The 23,394-nt window shown below is 32.4% G+C and overlaps 1 protein-coding gene and 1 long non-coding RNA gene across 2 annotated transcripts in view; both read left to right on the top strand.

Moving 5' to 3' along the window:
- Positions 1-12,860: 12,860 nt before the first annotated feature.
- Positions 12,861-20,812, top strand: LOC138124976 (glucose dehydrogenase [FAD, quinone]-like; the record flags this gene model as incomplete). The annotated part of the gene is made up of 2 exons (XM_069040213.1): positions 12,861-12,963; positions 19,245-20,812. Coding segments are annotated over 2 exons (1,602 nt in total), but the record flags the coding sequence as incomplete, so codon positions are not given.
- A 1,322-nt stretch (positions 20,813-22,134) lies between these two features.
- The window catches only part of LOC138122666 (uncharacterized), a 326,257-nt gene continuing 324,997 nt past the window's right edge, over positions 22,135-23,394 (top strand). Inside the window, exon 1 of the long non-coding RNA XR_011156579.1 lies at positions 22,135-22,243. This is a non-coding gene — a long non-coding RNA (uncharacterized lncRNA). The remainder of the gene's footprint in view (positions 22,244-23,394) is intronic.

Raw genomic sequence — 23,394 nt, 5'->3', positions numbered from 1 at the left:
AGATCTCAGTTCCCAAAATTACCAACTGACATTTTTGAAGCCCAAAGAACAATAGATATACTGAATCCTCAAACATGTAAGAAAGAAAATTTTTTGTTGGCAAATTGCTATGAAAGCAATATTGTTATATTTTCGTGTGTCACCAACCTAACATTTTTGAGTTCATGTACGACATTGTATATGGATGGGACTTTTGATTATGCTCCTAAACATTTTGTGCAAATGTTTACCATACATGGCATAAAAAATGGTCATTATGTGCCTTTAGTTTTTTGTTTGTTGCCAAACAAAAGTAAAGAATCATATTCAAAGACATTTGATATAATTAAATCAAAATGTACAATGCTTAGACTGAATTTTGAACCACGTGAAGTAGTTGTGGATTTTGAGGAATCAATTCACAGAGCTGTAAGGGAAATGTGGCCAAACGTGAAATTAATTGGCTGCAGATTCCATTTATCGCAATCTTGGATTCGAAAAATTAAAAAATTAGGACTAATTTCTGAATATATGGATCGAGGCTCAAAAATAGGTCAGTTTTTGAATTCGATTTTTGGTTTAACATTTTTGGAGCCAGAAAGTGTGGGCGACTGCTTTGCATTTGATTTGATTGCAACAGAAAATGTTAATGATAGCCGACTGACAGCATTCCTAGATTATTTAACAGAAAATTATATACAGGAAGATGCTCGCTTTCCACCCGAGATTTGGGCTAGCGCCTCAGTCACTTCTGAAAGAACCACAAACTGTTGCGAATCGTTCCATTCGCAGTTTAATAAAAGCTTTTATTGTCCGCACCCTAATATTTTGCAGTTTATTTATATTTTAAGCCAAAATCAGACAAATGTTTATGTTAAATTAAATAGCATAAATTTACCCAAAAAGATAACTAATAAAAAATATAGGGACCGTTTAATTTTCTTGCGAGATTTATTAATAAAATACCAAAACCAAAGCATTAGCCGAATCCATTTTGTAAGAGCGGCTTCGTTTCACTACAACAAGTTTTCGTAGATAATGTTATATGTCCACTTATAGTTTGTATAGTAGAATGTATGAATTGTATATAGGTTTGTATATATTATGTATATTATGTGTATTATGTAGGTATGTAGTTTGTATATATTTTTTTTTGTAAATAAATGGTTTGTCGAGAATCTTTTATATTATTTGGTTTTCATAATTGCTTTTAAACATCGGTGGGGCCCACCATTACCTACTACTGGATTTTATTGAGGGGCTTAGAGAATCAGGGGTGCGGCGCAATCGTGCCCAGGTATTAACAACCACTTGGGTCGCCTCGGCGCAATCGTACCATCGGCTTAAAACAACTCAGGTAGTACCGGCGCAATCGTCCTATACCGATTTTTGCAGGTCTCTACCTTTTTGACCCTAATCGGCAAACGACTTTCTCCAAGTACCTGTAACTGGATTAGAGACTGGCGGTCCATCCGGACTGACCATTAGCCACCTGTTAATCAACTAGCACAACACGTACAACAAATGCCAGTGAATCTTTTCATTCTCATTTTAGTCATCCCTCCGTATTTATATTTGTTGATGTTCTCTTGAGGTTTCAAACGTTCATTTATAGCAAAATAAAAAGCGCAAACACTTTTAGTAAAAATTTAAGAAAAGCCGTAAATCAACAGAAAGAACGTTTAGAAAATTTGATTAGTAAATACAACAATAGTGTTCTTGACATTTTTAGTTATGTGAAAGCAGTTTCGTATTATAATAAAATTTAATTTGTATATTTTAATAAACATGTTTGAACATTTTGTACTAAGTGTTTCATTTTGAGAAAGAATAAATACTTTAAAGAGTACCTGCTTTCCAGTATAATTTTTGTGTAAATAGCCCGTCCCTGATAATCCTCTACATTTCGCTACCTGACCTGATATCCACCCTGGTACCTGTATTTGGAGGAACTCGTTTGCGCCGCTTCTGATTGGTCAACTTTAATTATTCATTACAAATAATCGATTATACCCTGTATTATTTTTTAAATGCTATCGCTTTCAGTTATCACCAAGGAAAACGCACTCTAAGTTTGATCCCCGAGTTTTGGGACAGCCTGTATATTTAGAGTAGGAGTAGGCGACATTCTAATTCTGTTAACAGTGTAAAATAATTTTTGTAGGTAACTAATTATTCTCCGGAGTTACACAGGTTACATAGTAAGCTTTTTCTCAATTTCATATTGTCATATTCCGTGGATCCGTGAATTAAGTTCTGAATTTTATTCCAGTTAAAGTTTCCACACTGTATAATAAGAGATTATTGTCCATCCTAGAAATTAAAGAACAGTAAATATTAAAGTTTGCAAGGTTTCTTCGAGGTCATTTTTGTGTATAATTTGAAAATTTCTTTGTATGGTGTGGTTTTTATTAGATAATAATTTGTAACGAATCAATTTACAAATTTAAATTAAAACCTTCAAAAAAAAAATTAGCATATTTTAATGTAAATAATTAATTAGAAATAAAAGTAAGAGCTAATATTCTAAATGTTTTTTTCGTAAACGTTCTCGTTAATGAGTTAAAATTGTTTTTATTATACCTGAATCATAATCCCTGTTTTTGATATATTTAATAATCTAGTTTGTTAATGAAGGCGATTAATAATTGAAACTGTTTAAAGCACGAATGAGTGTAGCGAGTGCCTTTGATAGTTGAGATTATTAATCGCCCATTAACAAACGAGTTGATTACAACATTTTTTCGTTGACCGCCAACTTTATTTTTTTGTGACAAAATTTCAAATTGAAGCCAAATCAAAACCAATTTCATCTTTATCGATAAAGATGAGACCTTATAAAATACCTTCATCCTTTCTTTGTCCTCAGAGTAGGCCATTTTTAAATTTTTCAACACATTCTATTTACTTTACCACAAAGAGTGTCAGAAGACGTCAACTCCATTCACATTCAGTTTCACGTAAAAATCACGGTTGCTGAGAAAACCTAGTTACCTTTGAAAAATATGACTTGCGAATTATAACCAAAAAGGTTGGCTTTTGAAAAAGTGAATTCGTAATTGTGCAGTTATGGAGCTATAAAATATAGAAAACCCTGCTGCACTACCTACTGTAGTGTCGGTTGGTACATCAAAATATCAAAATCGCAAAAATCGTTGATTAATGAAAAATAGTGTATTAATGAGGTCCATTAATACACTATACAGGGTGTTCTCGAAGTTGACGCGTTCCTTATAACACGAGGTACAACACATTATTCTTAAGAATTTTAGCCTAAATCTTCTTAGTAAAATGTTTGTATTAACGGAGATAATTGATTGTATCTTTTATTGTTTTCTACAATTTTAAGTCCGGTCCTGTCCATTTCTCCGCTGTACTAGATTAATAACTAACCTGGCCCAGAATGGTGTCTTTCCGGAAATCGCTTTGCAATACTCTCTGGACGCTGCAGATGCATTCTGATAACCTGATAACATTGCCCATGCATTTGCAACATATCTGTGAGCTCATTATTTTCCTAATAATAAAGCCATTTCGACTAATTAAATGACAACTCTGACAGTAGTTTTGATTAACGTCCATGCTCATTTGTTTTTTTTTTGTCAATTCCAATTTCTAACAAATCAGCGCAAATTTGAGCAGGACCGGTTTCAAAAATTTCAAAAAAATTAACTTATTGTATCTTCATTACCGTACACATTTTACTAAGGTGATTTTGGCTAAATTTTTTTAGAACAACGCATACTATCACATGTTAAAAGGAACGCCTCAATTTCGAAAACACCCTGTATTTTAGACAAAATAACTCATTAATATTGAAATTAACAAGCGGTCAACGGAAAAAGCCTTTAAAACACTAAAGCTTTAAGGGTTGCTTAGGTAACAACAAATTCACCTACATTTTGAACAATGATAAATACACATTTATACACGATTTATTATAACAAATATACATGGCAACGAAACAACAACAATTGACCATTTCTATATCAACGATTAATGACACAGATTACTTCGGAAAAGGTATTTCATTTACCTACTTCTTTTGTTATAATTTTGAAATTGTAATGCGGGTATAATAAAAAATAGCGTATGATACACGTTTATAAGAGCTACGCGTCGTGCTCTTAAACTCGTCGCGCGTGCTTTAAAAGCTTCCTTATAAACTTATATAATTAAAATTATCCAAAAATCTTCCAAAAATTTCGCTACCCGCCACTGGAGACCAGAAGTGACTATAAATGTGACGACCGTTTCTAAACATTTTTACGAAATCAAAATCTTGCCCATTATTAGAACCTGTGCTTAGAAGGTTTACACAAACGCCTCGTTAATTTATTTGGGGAGAAATGCTAAACAAAATTGCCGATTTGGAAAAAATGGTATATAGAAAAATTGTTCATCATGACGAGTTCTGTTACTGGTTAAAATTAATGTACTTATTTCTGTTACACCCTGTATGTATATACTATATGTAATATTTTTTGCAAAATAAGCAGCAAGATGTCCAAAATATGTGTCAATTTTGAATCACAGTCTTTTGTCATTTAACGTGTGTTTATACATAAAAAACTCAACTTTCCGATCCTAACGAACTTTTAATGCATCCAGTAATACGTTATTCAGTTATAAATTGATATTTTTATTTACTATGAAATCTGGACACTCTTGGCATTATTGACAATCACATGACAATTCTTTTTGGATAATTCAAAAATATTTTTTTTTGTTTGACACTGTCAGAATTTGAGAATTTTCTCCTGTGTGAACGGATTTTGATAAAATTGACAACTCGTGGCACTCGTGGACCTTTAAAACTCTAATTTCACTCGAGTTTTCAACTGGCCTGCTCATGCCAAAAAAGCCCAAATTACACGAGACTCGTCAAATAAACTACTATTTTGTTAACTAAAATGTGTGCCAATGATGAAAGGGTCGATACGATATTGATATACTTCGTCCAGCGAGAGATTGGGAGATTTTAAATTGTATTAAATTAACCCAACACTACAAAATGCACATTAATTAGAGCATAATTTCAGGGCAAAAATGTTACTGCTTGAAGGAAATAATTCAAATTTTACGTGCGCTAAGTACTACTTCTTTTACGTAGAATTGAGTGATTTTTATGTCAACCAATCTCTCGCTGGATAAACTATACAGGCTGTTTGATGAAAAACGCCTCAACCCATAACTTTTTTATTTATTACCCGATTTCAATGAACGAAAAAATTAAAGATATGGTTTTGCAAGCGCTACAAAACAGCTACAAAATATATTTTTTTGGCGTTATGCTCAATAGCTAACGATAGTCAACTTTTTTTTTTTAAATGGACACATGTAGTTTTTTAGGGTTGGTCTGGTAAGGTATTTTTTTCTGAATCTAATGATGTATTGAAAGTTATCATTTGGTTCATAGCTAACTGAAAAAAAAATTAAAAAAATTTTGTGGTTCAGCTTATTATAAAATTTTTAAGAGTGCCGTGAAAAACAATCGGAATACAAAGTACGATAAATGTCATCTAAACGTCAACTTAGAACTTTTCATCTGCTTTTTTAAACTTTTTTATTTAAGTATAAAATAACAACATTGTCAGTCATGCAGAATAGCAGTCATTTGACTATTATTTTATGTTCGAGTGTAATAAAAATCGTAATTAGTCAAAAACAAAAATTTAATAGAAAAAATAATAATATTTATTATTATTATGCATGTTTTCCAAGAAAATAATAATAAAACTTTTCAAGATTGCACCTGAAATTTTTCAAACTCACTTGACATTTGTTGCTATTTGTATTCCAATTGTTTTTCACGGCACATACGAAAATTTCATAATAAGCTGAACCACAATTAAAAATTGTTTTTTTTTTTTCAATCAGCTATGGACCAAACGATAACTTTTAATACATCATTAGATTCAGAAAAAAATACTTTACCAGACTATGCCTAAAAAACTACATGTGTCCATTAAAAAAAAAAGTTGACTATCGTGGGCTACTGAAAATAACGTCAAAAAAAAATATATTTTATGGCTGCTGCGTAGCGCATGAAAAACCATACCCTTGGTTTTTTTGTTCATTGAAATCGGATAATAAATAAAAAAGTTATGGGTTGAGGCGTTTTTTATCAAACAGCCTGTATAAGGTGTCAGTTTCTTAAGTAAAAAAATAAATATAGTCAATTACTGCCATCAAAATTAAGACTTTTGTGACAGCTGTCCAAACCATATAAAAGTTTAAATTATTAATGTTTTTGAATCAAGTTATGAATGAGTAACGTATTTGCATTTAAATTTTGTCAGGGTCGCAAGTTATGTGAATTAGTCTGTATTTGAGGATTCATTTCTATTTAACCTTGAGTGAATCTTTGACTGAAATAAGCTATTAGGACTATTGAATATACCCAAGAAAAAAGTGACCTATTTACAACAAAATTAAGGGAAAGTATGAGGAGTACCATTATAACATACCTGATTTGGTACCTGTTTTCAGACGAAATGTAAATTTGATCGAAGTTAAATTACTAAAATTGATAAAGTATGCCGTAAAATTTAAAATAGTATGTTAAGTAAGAACAGAAAGGACATTCTACCGATCAAAGACAATTATTTGGAGGAGCAGCGTAGCGACGATGCTTATGCCGTTTTTTAATATCGACATTTGTATTGCGTTTCTATAGTACTCTGCAAACAGTTACCGTCATTGCAGTTTTTTGTGAAAATATTCATGTCAGTCAGATGTTAAAAAAGAAGCAGTAAAATGAGTGATCTTAGTCATTCCGAAAACGAAGTAGATGTCGTAGAAGAAGCTTGGAAGGTGGGGCCCGTTCGGCTCTGATTTCTGAAAATCCAGAGAACGTTAGTACTAGGAGTCACTCGTTTCGTCCAAGTTCAGTTACATTGTTAGGAGACTGGAAGTCTTCAAGTACAGCTGAACGCTACATTGAAGACTGTGTAGAAAACTAGATTCAATTTGCAAGAAAAATTCTTCATGGCTAAACATTTAATGCTAATGTTATTTAATTGCAGCGACAAGAAAGGCCACCTACAAGTGCCGTATAAGTTTCCAGAAAGTGCTAACATCTTGCCTTCAACCTCTGCCTACATAAAAATTATTGTAATAATTGGTTAATTTTGAATAAATTTCCTTACCGTTTTAGAACGTCAAAATACTTTACTGTCGAGATTGTCGTTGCAACGAGTAAACACAACGTACTGTCTTGGAAACAGACGTGGTAAACAAGCAAATGGAATTCAATCGCGCAAAAAAATATTAACATGGGCATCATATCAAAATATGCAAAATCTGCAAAAACTACTTGTATTTTGTATAAAATTCCCAAAAGATGATGATTTCACCGTATTATTTTGGTCCGCCAGTTCTGATAGACCCTGTATATCTGTACGATCAAACTAAGAAAGACGTTTCGATAAAACTAAAGATGAGGTAGCACTCTTGATTTGTTTTCTTGTTGATCACTCTGTATACTATAATATACGACAATATACTATTGGGTGATTCTACTCTGTAGGTAGGATAAAGTTCACGTTTTTTTGACAATTCATAGCTGCGCAATTTTGAAAATTGTCAAGTCAATGTGCAATGATATACTTTGTCCTGCAAGAGATTGGGAGATTTTAAATTGTATTAAATTAACCCAACACTACAAAATGCACTAGAATACATTAATTAGAGCATAATTTCAGGGCAAATATGTTACTGCTTGAAGGATATACAGTGCATTTTTTTAACTGTTGCCATAGGGAATTGCACGGTAAAAATTATACCCCCTGTTAACTTTTGTTCTGATGAAAATATTCAAACCATTTTTGGAACAAAGTTTGAAGATTTTTCAAACTATCGGACAGAATACAATTCAATATCCTGAACTGTCGAAAAAGTTGTGAAAAAAATATTTTGTGTGCAACTGTACGCGAAATGAGCACTTCGCGTGCCTACAACAGGCCGCGAAATTGAATTTCGCAGCCGTTGCCTTGACGACGGCCGTAAAAGTAAAAGTCATTTTTATATTTATTTATTATCGCAATTACAACATATCTATCTGCATATTTTCGGTGTAATATTACAAAATCTGGATTGGTTACAGTTAAAGTTTGATTTTGTGTCAGGAACGGCCACTATTAGTACAGAATTTTCATCTGGTTTGAAATTTCCGCCAATTTCAAATGAGACAGCCGCATGAGGTTGAGGAGTCGATAAGAAAGTTCCCATTATCGATATATCATCTATATGAAACATACACATGTGAATTAGGTTAATTTTGGTTAATTTTTCACCGATCAAAAAGAGAAATATCTCGTAACATTTCCTGAAGTCAGCAACAGACATTTTGGTTTATTTGTGTCTTTGCACGGCTCCTGATATTTCCACGATTAAAATAACCTAAAAAGGACCAGATGATACAACCTAGCATAACAGAACTTAACATTTACCTTCCACAATAAATAAATTCCAATAAATAGATAAGCCAGTACAACATTATCCGACACGGTTTTCACATTCTTGTTGTTACATCAGTCTCAAATTCATATTGCCGTTTCGATTTTTCAGGTTTCAAATGCGACCCTGCACAATTTATAATGTTTTTTTTTAACTTTGGATGAGTACACGGAACTGAAACATCGTAATTTTCTTCGGACATTTTTGCAATTTTTCTCAAAGTGAATTGTTTTATTTATGTCGTTTCCATAGCGACATGGCGACATGTAGGCCGACTTTATTTTTATTGACAGTGAAGGAAATTTTACTTGTTCATTTTATAATTACAAATTTTCGGGTTGCACACAAATGTTGTGTACACCTTGGCTACGAAATCCTTTGACGACCTCGAGATGGTTTGTCTCGGCCGCAAAGCGGCCTTGACGACAATTTTTCTCTCGGTTCGTCAAAGTACGATTTCGCATCCTTGATATATTTACAAATAACTATTCTGGCGCGCCGGAATGATAGTACGTCGAGCGGCCGCCAGAATAGCGTCCCTGTCGGCTCAACCAGCACCTGACCATCTCCACTTTCGACTTTTGTCACTTCATTTAAAAAATAAATAGCGAGATCTCCTCGAGGCTATGATTAAAATAAATAATAAATTAAAATATAAAACCTAATTTTTGTTCCCATATCGCCTACTACGTTTTTGTCAAATTATTTACGTTCATTAATTTCAACTTTGAAGAGTAAAATTAGTAAATAGTTATTTTCATATGAGTAACGCTGTCAGATCACTTTTCAGGTATGAGGCCAAAATTTGAAGCACGAGGCGTCAGCTGCAAAACAGGCCGAATACCTGAAAACTGACAGCGCACGAGTATTGAATAACATTTTTCCTGTTCGTTTAGGCAAAGTCTTAAAAAACATTAATTTATTGTAAATTTTGAGGTTATCTTTGACAGATGTCAAGTTAGGTATATAACCGGAAAAGTTTATATATTTAGTTATATACCACTTTCCCGGTTATGTATCTCTGGAAACGAACACGAAAATAAAATTGCTTGTCGTTGTTCAAAGTATGCATTACGTAGTCTTATTAATGATTTATTACAAAAATAAAAATTAGCACCAAATCTGCAGTGGATCATAAGTCAACAGAGGGTATAATTTTTACCATGCAATTAATTCCCTATGGCAACAGTTAAAAAAACGCATAAGAGGTCAAGCAGAAACTTTGGAGGAATTAAGGGCAAGAATAACTGAAGCTTGTAATTCATTACAGTGCGACATTTACAAAACACGCGAAGAAATTTTCAAGATCGCTTGCGACATTGTCTAGCATTCGAAGGAAAACACTTTGAACAATTCCTTTCTGTTAATTTATTGAGTTATTTTGTGCACAACTTCGTTGAAAAAAGTCAAAAAAAGATGGTTATATTCTTGATTAAAATGAAAATTTTGAGAATTGAATAGTAGGCTGGGTTATTTGTTTAATTAACTTGTCATCGCATTTGAAGATTTGACGTTTGCTCGAAAATTTGATATAAATAGGGTAAAGTAATCTACCTACCTAGCTTATCTATTTATTTTCCAGATTATATGATTGATCTACCAACTTGCTTTTATTGAATTGGCTTTCATTTATCAATAACTTATTTCACTTTTGACACTTTCGACATTTGTATTTTGGTACAGTTTTAACATAAACATTTCATGATTAACTTTCTTACCTTAGCGAGAAAGTTGAATTTTCTCACCTCCAATGAGGTATCCACAGCCTACATTTCTAACCGGTAGGGAAAACATATTTTTTTCACAACTTTTTCGAAAGTTTAGCATATTGAATTGTTATCTATCCGATAGTTTAAAAAATCTTCCAACTTTGTTCCAAAAATGGTTTGAATATTTTCATCATAACAAAAGTTAACAGGGGGTATAAATATGGCAACAGTTAAAAAAAGCACTGTATTTCAAATTTTACGTGCTTCCTAGAATTTAGTGGTTTTTATGTCAACCAATCTCTCGCTTTACAAACTTTATAAAAAAATCAAATGCACGCATATGAAATGTCAACCCTACCCCACCCACACAGTTTCGTACATAATTGCCAAATTTATCCACAATCATTTTGAATCACTCAATGTAATACAAGCTCGAATTTGTTGGTTAGTGTCCCTTGCTGGGTAAAAAAAAACTTTTTTTCACTACTAGTCTCAGAAGGCGTCGTTATTGACTCTCGAACCGACCCCAGAAGTAGAATTTTGCTCCCTAGGTTAATAATAATTTTCATTATTAACCAAGGTCAATAATGAACAGCCGTCACTTAGCAACGAAAGATTTTCGTTGATTTCATTGGTTAACGTAAACGATTTTCATAGCAACCGTTGAAAAATGAGAACTCGGATCGTCGCATCAGACAAAATAATTTGATTAATAATTATTATCAGAAAGGGTTGTAACGTATGTAGTAGTGAAAAAAATAGTATATAAACCACGGTGAAGAAGTCCCTTATAGCCTTCGCGCCTTAGAACCCTCGGCACGCCTCGGGCTCTAATCTTGGCGCTCTGGTTATAATCATGAACTTCTTCACCTTGGTGTATAATATACTATTCTTGACAAATAAATTTAATATCTGTGTTATAAAGCAGCTTACTTGTTTTTTTTTAGTAGATATTTCGGTTAAATAAAGTCTTAAAATTTGATTGAACCTTAGAACTTTGTTAAAAATACCATACGTATAACAAACATAGTGTATAATTAGAATTAAAAAATGTTTTACGAAAATAATTTGAAGTTTTATCGGTTTCGAAAAATATTTACACTTAAGTTACGACTTTTTCTTTGCTTTTAGCAATAGAAACATGATAAAACCAACCACAAAGTGAAAGTTTCATTAAAAAATATTGTGAGTTGTAGAAGTTTTGTTGTTTATTTGCGAAAATCGTTTTAAGAGAGATACTGGTGAAAGCAATATTTAATGTTCCAAGATTAATTTAATAAGTTATTCAAGAAATCGATGAGACAAGAGTAGAAAAGGAAAATAAGAATTTTAAGCTGCTATTACACGTTGTGCGGTTATTTTTTATCAAACTTTAGTCAGGTGCTGTTTTGTTTCTGAAATTAGAAAACGATTAGTTAAGTAGTTTATATAATAGTAATTGTTCCAAACCTAAAAAATTATAATGAAAGCAGACTGTAGATTATGCGGAATTAATTGTCTTGATACTGTATAAATACAAAAATGAATTCTAATTGTAAAAATATTTCAATGCTGTGCAATTACCTTCCTAGCCGTATATATAAATGCATTTGCTCCACTTAGTTCATTTGCTGGTGCGCTTCAGCATGAATAAGACACTTTTTATTTTGATTGGTTTAATTTTTATTATTTCCCAGGCACAAAAAACCGAACGAAACATTAACTATTATGAAAATTTAATTACAAATGCCTATCGAAATGGTTTAACTTATAAACTGCCTACTGATGCTTATGAATATTATTCTAACAAAAAACGAGAAAGTAAGTTTTTCATCTATTAGTGTAATAACACCATTGTGTCATAATTTCTATCGTATTTCACAATAATATTTTTATTCTTAGTATATGGTACTTACGATTTTGTCGTGATTGGCGCTGGAGCAGCTGGTACAGTGATTGCCAATCGTTTGACAGAAGTGGAAAACTGGAATGTTTTAGTACTCGAGGCTGGGCATCATGGGAATGATTTTTCTGATATACCCAATATGTATATGCCAATACAATTTAGTGACTTTAATTGGGGCCATAACAGCACTCCTCAGAAAACAGCCTGTTTAGGTATGTAATACTAATTTTTTTTTTATTTATTATAGACACTGAACAAGCAAAATGTTTACTTTAAAATACTTGTATTTTAGTATAGAATAGCATAGGGACTACTTTCCCGTCGTTGATTGGTCAAATTGAGGGAAAAGTTTACACCAAGGCAATGCTCGATTTTTGATAACTACTGTAAAATTTTGATATTTAATCGATTTTTTGGTTATTACTTATTAGTGTCAAAGTTATCGAGTTTTGTATCAAAAGCATCATTAAACTACAATTTTGTTATTAGAATACCACTACCGTAAGTTCCTTTATGACCTTTTCTGTTAATTTTTAAAATTTAAATTTACCGCGTTCGCTAGTGTGAAACGTTCTCAATTCGAAGCGACATCTACTGCATTCTTAAATTGAATAGACTGTAAGTCGTATTTTCGTGGCAGCCGAAAATTTTTTTAACCTCGTTTATCTTATGCGACGACGAGTAGTGTGGACAGAAGCAGGAAGATTAATCAAATTTCGCGCCTCTATAACTGTTGTAAAAGGATTATTTTCAATTTCTTCAATCAGTGCCCGGTCATTTTGCTCTGCTGAGGCTCGCGGACATCTGGAACCCACTTTTCTATCTAACGACCCCGTTTCTCTCCATTTTCAAGCTATGAAATTGACGAAACTTCTTACGTGCCCCAACTGATCAGCTATCCTAACTTGAGAAAATCCTCTCTCCAGCATGGTAATTATTTTCACTTTGTTGAAGTATGAGACTGGCGCCATAATAAAATATTTGTTTAAAAATTAAATAAATTAGTTTTTGGCGTGGTGTTTTGACATTTATATTTATTTTTGAAAGAACGTTGACAAGACAAAATTACACAGAGAAACTTTTTTTTTTTTGACAAAAAGATGAAGTTTCAAAATGACATTGTCTACCAAAATTTAACGCTCGCAATCTAGTAGGTAAGCCATAAATTTGTTCTAATTAGGTCAAAATGCAGTATACTTATTAGGGAGTTATAGCATTTTCTACGCTAAAATAAGGTAACGATATAAAAGTCATTTGACCCAATTTGATATTTGAATTTATAGCGTTGAGTTAATTTGGAAGTTATCGCAGTTTAGTGTTAACTACCACTACTTCAGTGAGATAAGAAAATTGACATGACGCAAATTGATACAACTTTATCACGGAATTATTTTAAAACGTCAAAAAATGACACAGCACGTACTTGCAACTGTTTAATCAACGACTTCTTCATTACGTTTTAATAAGCTCACTGGGTTTAAATTACCTTAAATTCATACGTTATTTTGTTCGAAATATCGTGTCCCGCTATTATTTTAGTGTTACGATAAAGAATTTAGCGGATTTTACCTAAGTTTGGCCCTATCTTTATTTTAACATGGACTCCCTATTAACTATACAGGGTGTTTTCGAAGTTGAGGCGTTCCTTGTAACACGAGGCACTACACATTATTTTTAAGAATTTTAGCCTAAATCTTCTTAGTAAAATGTTTGTATTAACGGAGATAATTGATTATATATTTTTATTGTCCATTTCTCCGCTGTACTAGATTAATAACTAACCTGGCCCAGGATGGTGTCTTTCCGGAAATCGCTCTGCAGTACTCTCTGGACGCCACAGCTGCATTCTGATAACGTGATAACATTGCCCATACATTTGCAACATATCTCTGAGCTCATTATTTTCCTAATAATAAAGCCATTTCGACTAATTAGATGACAACTCTGACAGTATTTTTGATTAACGTCCATGCTCATTCGATTTTTTTTCGTCAATTCCAATTTCTAACAAATCAGCGCAAATTTGAGCAGGACCGGTTTCAAAAATTTCAAAAAAATTTACTTATTGTATCTTCATTACCGTACACATTTTAACTAAGGTGATTTTGGCTAAAACTCTTTAGAACAACGCATACTATCACATGTTAAAAGGACACCTCGACTTCGAAAACACCCTGTATATTTCGATCGACATAATCTGTAAAAATGGCTCTAGGGCTTGGGGCGGATTGTTATCCAAGTTGTGTATGACTTACTAATACGAGAATTATTAGGTAGCTCTAAAAATGTAAGCAACTAAGAGTGAAACAAAAAACGAAAAAAAAAAACAAAAAAAAAACAAATGTTATCTTTGGAACGGCTTGTATTTCGTTAAAAAAATATTAATTTAGCGTATCTTAAAAAAAAGGTAGAGAAACATTCGAAATTAAGAATATGACATGGTTCTTTGTTTACTTTCCAAAGTTGATTTCATTTTCAAATTAATTTCTGTTTCTCAATCATCGCTCTTACTTTTATTAATGATAATTATCCTCTCTAATGCGATGTAATGTGTCTAATTTCTTTTTTTTTTTTGAGCTTCAGTTTTCATCATACAAATGAGAAAGTAACCAGGTTAATAAGACTGAACCAATGAACCATGATATTTAGAACTACTCAATTTATCCATTTTCACAAACATTGATTTGTATTGTATTGTATTTGTCACTTTGTATATACAGGGTGTACCAAAAATGGCGTACTAACGGTTCACTACGGTGTAGAAGAGATTACCGTAAACGCCAGAAAAATGTTAAAAAAATTCTATTGGACTTATTTTCTGATTTGGCGGTCTTTGAAAGTGGCACTTAACAGGTCAATTATTTTGAAATACCGGGTAATTCAGATTGGTATTCGCGCCCCTATATCTTTTTTATTTTAAGAAAAAAGTATAGCAAACCATATATATTTGTAAATCGCTTATGAAACTACAATAGATGACGTTATCAAATCTTCTCTACGATGACATATGTCAAAGTTAAGATAGTCAACTTTTTTTTTTAAATAGTACATTATACATTTCTTAGTCTATTCTTGTAAAGCTTTTTTTTCTATATTTGAATGTGTAAAAAAAGTTGACACTTACAATAGGAAAAAATCGAGAAAAAAAATAAAATATAATTTAATTTATTCGAAAGTGTTATTTTCTAAAAAGAGCTAGTTAGCCATGGAGACAATTGAATTTTGACATTAATAGTGTCAAGCTATGTTATAACCTACATTTAAATAAATAACTATGATATAACATCTGGCTTCGAAACCTAACTTCTTCCTGACTATACCGCTTTGAATGCATACACAATGAAAATATGTAGTTGAATTTTGATAGTGCATGAATGACATGATGATGTAAAATTCGAATAAGTGTAAATTCTAACATTCGAATAAAGTAAATTCAGGATGGATCGGGTATTTCACTGTCAAATAATTTTATTTTTTGGCTATGTAATTCTTAAAATAGTGAGATGCAGGGAAACAACATAACGCGAATTTAGCATAATAAATTCAGTATGTATTTGGTATTTCGTCCGAGTCTCAGTTTTCTGGCCGAGGCGCACCCGAGGCTTGAAAACAAACAAGGTCAAATCATTTAATTTTTTGGCTACGTGGTTGTCTTGTAAATAGTGACATGCAGGGAACCAACATAATGCGAATTTACAAATGTTTGGCTTACTAGCTCTTTTTAGAAAATAACGCTTTCGAATAAATTAAATCATATTTTATTATTTTTCTCGATTTTTTTCTGATGTAATTGTCAACTTTTTTTACACATTCAAATGTAGAAAAAAAAGCTTTGTAAGAATAGGCTAAGAAATGTATAGTGTACTATTTAAAAAAAAAAGTTGACTGTCTTAACTTTGACATATGTTATCGCAGAGAAGATTTGACAACATCATCTATTGTAGTTTCACAAACGATTTACAAATATATATGGTTTGTTATACTTTTTTCTTAAAACAAAAAAGATATAGGGCCGCGAATACCAAACTGAATCACCCGGTATATGAATGAAATTTTCATGACAGCTACGTCTAATCGTACATATTATCACAAAGTACAAGATCGCTCACTACCAATATCTAATCCTGCATAATAGAGAATTTAGAAGCTTTGGAAATCGAAAAAATTATTCTAAATCCTCTACGGTAACATTGCAAGGTAATGATGTATGAATATATTTTTGTTTACATTGTATTATCGTTAATAATAATAATAAAAATAATTGATAGTATTATCCGTAATAGTGTATGTACTCCGGCAAAATTGCTGTGCCGCCGGGTGGAGGTGGGATACGAAAAATAATAAAAATAATTGATTTTTTTGTCGGAAACATTTTTTCCATATTTTTTTCATGTACATTTAAACATCCTCGATAAGGTAGTAAGTAGTTTGTAGTTTGTACGCCATTTTTGGGACACCCTGTATAGAGTGTCTCAGCTAAGACTTTCGAGCCTAATAACTTAGTTATTTTCCAACGGATTTTTGTGAAATTTAAAATGCAGATATTTTAGACGGTAAAGAATAAAATCCCATTAATGCAATCACCCAAGTCTTAAAAACGTAATTTTTACAGGCCTTTTTAAAATGTTGAGTCAATTACGATTTACATAAAAAATTGATCGTCAATAAAAAATGCTGTAGGGAAAAATTCGTCCTTGAAAGACGTCTGGTTTGCACGAAAAAAGCAAAAAACTGTGTTAAACGTGGCTGCAAATGCAAAAACGTAGACGCGTATGAAACAAACGCGCAATTTTGCAGAATTTTGGTCATCCCTTTTCGCAGAAGCGCAGGTGACATTTATGACGTTTATCTTGCTAACCTTACAAACAAGGTTAAAGACAACATTTGGACGTAATTTATTATACTGGATGCTTTAATTCTTCCATAAAAGACTAAAACACGATCGGGATATTTTAGCAAGGTAATTTAGTTCACGTACGCTTCCTGTGTCTTCAAATAAATTGACGACTCTCTTAACCTTACATTTTGTAAAGCCTACATTTGGATAGTGTTCCACGAGAAAACGAACTGTGTCACTGAAGTTCTTACGACACTCTCCATAGGCAATTTTTTTTCCTTTTTCAACAATATTGAAAATTTCTGCCGCTGTAGTCTATTTTTAGAGTATTTTCAATAAATTTTCACAATTTGACGTTTCTAATAAAGCGCGCCCAATTTTGACAGACTTGAAAGGGTATACAAAATGTTGCTTGGCAATTAATCATGAATTGTTTCAAAAGGTAACTGCTCAAATACCTTCAAATTTTACATTAAATTTTTAACGACAAAATCTAATCTTTTCGTTGAATCAGACAAGTGATTTACTTAATTGTTTGTGTAGACCCCTATTTTTTATGTTTAACAATCAAATAATAATCGCGCATAATTTTCGATAAAGGAAACATGTGTTAAAATTACATTTTTTAACATGAGGTAATTTAATTAGGTACTACTAATTGAACTTTCACGGTCTAAAATATCTGCATTTTAAATTTCATAAAAATTCGTTGGCAAATAACCGAGATATTAAGCTCGAAAATCTTAGCTGAGACACGCTGTATATTGTGTATATATTTGTATTTTATTATAAGAACATTTTTCATTATACGGGGTAATTATAAAAATAATGTACCATCGTAGGTGGCTGTGCGCTATGCTTTACTCGTAGGTGCGCCGCTACGCCTACTAGTTGTTACAAATATTTATAATGACTGTAAGACTCATCTATTATAGATTTGAGTTATTTCCTTAGGTTGCCAGTAATGGGCATATGGGCATTTTAATTTTTTTTTTTTGTGAATCTGAATAGATTTCTCTTTCCGTTTTTCATTTTCGCATAGTTTTTGTAAATAAAAATTGGACACAATTTCCTTCCATATCTAATTATTAATAATTTCTTCGGTTGATACTGTAAAATACGTCTACGAGCAAACAAATTGAGTTAATAACCTCTATTTAACATTTTGACACAAATCGCATTTTTTGTTGTTACATTATGCGTACACTTTCAGCAAAAGTTCAATCATGCATTAAATAAACGGTACAGTTTTTAAATATTAGCCGATCTTAAATTTAACAATTCGGGTCTACAGTTGGTTGAAAAAAAAACGGGAAACGAAAATTTCCCCAATGTAAATTTGGTTTTGTCCATTTGTCAATTAATTGTATATTTGACAATACCTATGAAATAATTTTAAAAAATGACAATGAATTTTGACGTTAATTATAACCTCTCGTAAGAAGGGTTCACACCCTGGAAAAATTGTAAAAATGTGTCAATTTTATCTGACAGTTCCCGTTTTTTTTTGCAACCAACTGTACAATGGATGAGCTATAAGTGTAGATTGTGGGGTGTAATTATAACACCGATCTTAACTTTAACTCATGAAAATTAGTTAAAAACCAATTAGTTATAAAGTCACTAGAACCGTATGCAAAATTCGTATCGCAACAGCCAAATTTGGAAATTTGCTTCGATTGTAATGGAGAAATATATTTAAATAGTATCAATAACACATAATTCAACAAGTAAAATAAATATTCTAGCACTAATTTTACCATTTTGATTATGGGTTTATTTGTAATTTCATTTTTAATAATAGGTACAGTCGTTGACCAAAATAAAATAGGACAAAGTAAATTTCGATTGTGTAATTCGATATTTTTGCGAAATCCATCTCTTAGGAAACAAAAGTGTCAAAAATAAAAAAACAATTCTGATAAGTGTCTTCATTCGACAATATTTCAAAAACTCACAATCATTCAATTGAACATAGTGACAGTGAAGAGATGACAAGTGAAAAAACACCTAACTTTTTGTAAATCAATTGTCAAGTCAAATCAAGTTGTAATCTGACACATACGTCTCAGTTACACTACACAAATCTTTGAATTGTGAAACTATCTAAGGTAATACTTTGTCCTATTTTATTTTGGTCAACGACTGTACAAGGACTTTGCTGTTCGGACTCCTGATTTAATTTTTAAATATCAAAACACAATGAAGGCTTTGTAAAGTGTATTTTAGGTTGCATTTTTACCTGGTTAGGGTCGTCATCTTACGTGAATAACCCTGTATTTATATATGGAATAACTTTTAAAAATTCTAAATACAATAAAAGTGATATACCTTATTTATACTATACAATTGTGTTGATATTTATTTTTTTTAGGATTGGTAAATCGTGTTTGTCTTTACCCAAGAGGAAAAGGAGTTGGAGGATCAACTTTAATTAATGGTTTAGTTTATGCAAGAGGCCACAAAAGTGATTTCGAAGAGTGGGCAAGATTAGTGGGAGACAAACGTTGGGCATACGACAGCGTTTTAAATTATTTCAAAAAGTCAGAAAATTTTGTTCATAGAGATCCTCGAGCACCTTACGAACCTAGATATCACGGTGAAGGTGGTTTTCTTCGGGTAGAATATCATTTACCCAGAAGTCCACAATTAAATGCTTTTCTTGAAGCTCACAAAGAAATCGGTTTAGACGTTGTTGATTATAATGCTAACAAACTGGGTGCGTCTCCTGCGCAGCTTAACACTATAAATGGTAAACGATTTGACAATGGTAAAGCATTTTTGGATTCTGTAAGGTACAGATCAAATTTAGAAGTATTGACTGGTTCTTACGTAACTAAAATAAGAATTAATAAAGATACGCGTTCAGCGGTTGGAGTTGAATTTAGCCTTAACGGAAAAAATTATTTTGTAAAAGTAGTAAAGGAAGTGATTCTTTCTGCTGGAGCATTTGGTTCCCCACAAATCTTAATGTTATCAGGAATTGGACCTAAAAAACACCTTGAACAATTGGGAATTCAGATTATCACTGACTTAGAAGTTGGAAGTACTTTACTTGATAATTCAGCATTCTATGGGTTGAATTTTGATACTAACTATACAGAACCAATTAAACCATTACGGAATTATATCAACGAATATTTAAGTGGTGTGGGACCCTTAACGGTTCCTGGCAGTAATCAAGGTGTGGGTTTTTATGAATCATATTATACTCGAGGTAGTGGAATACCAGATATTGAGTTGATGATGATACCAGCAAACGCAACATCTCAGTTTTCACAAAAAAGTTTTGGATTAACTGATCAAACATATGAAGATCTGTGGAAGTTTATAAATGTACCACAAACATTTATTTTGTATGTGGTTAATCTACATGCGAAATCTGTAGGTACTGTTAGATTGAAAAGTAAGAATCCTTATGATTATCCTTTAATAAACTCAAATTTCTTATCTGACCCTGAAAACAGAGATATAAATGTCTTATACGAGGGAATACAATTGGCTTTACAGTTAGTGCAAACCAAAGCATTTAAAGCCATGAACACAAGATTACAAGGAGGTCCTTTGAGAGCCTGCAGTCTATATCAGTATCTTTCCAAAGAATATTGGTATTGTGCCCTGAGGCAGCTTACAGTAGATTTGTATCATCCCTTAGGAAGTTGTCCCATGGGAACTGATCCCAAGAAAGGGGCGGTTGTTAATTCAAAGCTAAAAGTTTTTGGTATTAATAATTTGCGGGTGGCTGATGCAAGTGTTTTTCCTGTAGTTTTGGCGGGTCATCCCAATGCACCTACAGTTATGGTTGGGGAGCAATTAGCTGATTTAATTAAATATGAGCACAACACTGAATTTAATTTTTGGTCTTACTTTTAAATATTAGGTACTTGGTTTAAAAATATTATGTTATGTAAATGAAACATGTTAATAAAACTTATCACTATTTGTAGTTTTTCGTGAATGGTTTGTGCAGTCGTAATACATATTTTGAAATTATTTGATATTTGACATAGACTATTTTATGTTAAAGCAATTAAATTTTAGTTTCATAAGTAATTTCCAATTTCGAAGTAAAAATATGAAAATGTTATAGAATAAAAAACATTGCCAATGGAGTAAATCTAATCAGTTTTTACCAACCACAACCGCCAAAGTATGATTATGTAAGTATGAAAAAAATTAGAAGGATAATCAAATTGTCCTGCTGTAGTCGGTACCTTACGTTTCGAAGGTTTGTTCGTATAATCTGTTTCAAAATTAAAAATCCACCAACAGTGCATTCTACCTCGAAAATACAACCGACAACGTCGCCAACTTTTGTTTTTAGTGTGTCTGCAAGTGTCAGAAAAAAGTGGGGTTAGGAAGGTGTAACGATTGTGTTGTTGCAAGAAATTTATAAGTGTGTTTGTTTTTCCCAAACCAAATTCACTTTTTTTACTTTCTTCTTTCTTCCGGGTGTCCCCCCTAAGACTTTCAGGTCTTATATCTCTATTATTTATGGACCGATTTTTGTGAAATTTGGAGGATAGGTATTCTAGTGAATGAAGAATAAATTACTGCTAATAAAAGCCCCGATTAACAAAAATAGTTATTTGTATATGAAGGATGCGAAATCATTCTTTGACGTACCGAGAGAAAAATTGTCGGCGAGACCGTTTTTAGGTCATTTTATGTTACGCAAAATTGGTAAATTGGTACAAATGCGCTTCGCTACCACCTTCATGGTGTCGTTAGTAGTATAGTGCTTGTATCTTCCTAAGGAATTCTGACTTAAGCCCTAAATAAAACGAACAAAGACCCTACTTAAAGAAATTTATTGTCATATTGTGCCTGTCAATCACTAGACGGTCTCCGACAAATATTTTGAGTACTACCCCAGGTAATTTTTTTCTCCGAGACCGCCTAGTGATTGACAGGTACAATATCACAATAAATTACTTAAGTAGGGTCTTTGTTCGGTTTATTTATGACTTAAGCCAAAATTCCTTACGAAGATAAAAGTACTATACCTTGCGACACTACCCTCTCTCACAGCCCCCAGTGGTCAACCGTTCCCGCCAACACCACACCATCGAGAGAACGCCAACCGACGCCTACAAAAGATCAACACCCAGCCAGCATTTACAAGAAATTTTGCTTTCGCAGGGACTCTAACCTCTCTCCTAGATTAGTGGAGTAACGATAGACAAAAATACGGCGTTATTTCGGAACCGGTAACAAGAGGTCCGATTGTTATCATTTTTTTTTTAATGTCATGAATACAATATACGGTGCGATCATTTAAAAAATAAATCGAGTCGGCGTGTTACCTATGGCAACCCATGCTATAGCATAGGCTCCAAAGCAAACTCGATTTATTTTTTAAATGATCGCTCGGTACTAAAACCTTTATATTATCCATTTACTAAACTCCCGCACTGTCAAAGTGTTTGCAAGTTGCCGCACTGCCGTTCTGAGGCTAGTAATTTTTACTTTAACGTTGGCGCAAAAATTTGAATTTTCAAATTTGAGGTTAAGTTTAATAAATTCGCTTTTTTTCATTCAAAGTATTACTTACACGAAATGACTGAACAAGAAGACATGAAACGTAAAACAATACTGTTAATGGCCAGAGAAAAACACGGTATTATTAATTATTGTTTGCAAAGAACAATAATAAGAATAATAACATAACCAAACTTTTCTTGTTGACGTTTTTATAACTAGATTTTGTGTACAGGCAACTGAAAATTTATGTCACCATAGGTACACTCCAAAAAAAAGTCAAAAATTTGACACTGATAGTGCGGGAGTTTAATAAACGGATAGTAGGTTAAAAATTGACGCTCATAACGGGACACTCGAAAACAAAAAAAATCCGAAAACTTGATTTGCATTTATTTTGGTGGTTAAAAAGGTGAAATAAACTATGTATTCTGACAATACTTTTTGAAATTATATATCTGACTTTGTCATGAGAACTCTTTAAATGATCATTGTGACGGGTAGGTATTGGTAAAAACATACAAGAAATGCTGAAAGTAAAAATTCACAAATTTATTAAGAGTAGATGAGATTATGAGTATTAAGTGAGATCATTTAAATTTATAATTAGAGCAGGCTATGACTTAAAAATTATATTGGCAACACCACTGACACTTTGATTTGAATTGTCAAAGTGACGCTTCAAAATTCAATAGAAATTATGAAATGGCGAGTTAACAGTAAGTTGTATCGGAATATGGTAAATTGCGCACACTGGTCAAATTTAACAGTCTGGAACCTGAAGGGCCCTTTAAAATACAGGTAAATTGCGCACCAGTCAGTGGTGAGTTGGTGACGACGGGCGTTCGGTCATAATAATTCTTGTTCAGGACTAGATAATGATCTTATTTTAATCACTTGGGCTTTAACACTCCGAAATAAATATATCAGAATTATAGAAAATATAATATTTTATCCACAATCCCTATATTATAAGGTCATAATTCAATTGCTTGGCAACCTGTAATGTGGTCTATAAAACTTTAGTGTTTTGTAAGTCATAA

This window comes from Tenebrio molitor, chromosome 1, assembly GCF_963966145.1.
Source record: "Tenebrio molitor chromosome 1, icTenMoli1.1, whole genome shotgun sequence".
NCBI lineage: Eukaryota > Metazoa > Arthropoda > Insecta > Coleoptera > Tenebrionidae > Tenebrio > Tenebrio molitor.
The sequence above is the reverse complement of the archived record's forward strand: the minus strand, read 5'-3'. Positions and strand labels throughout refer to the sequence as shown.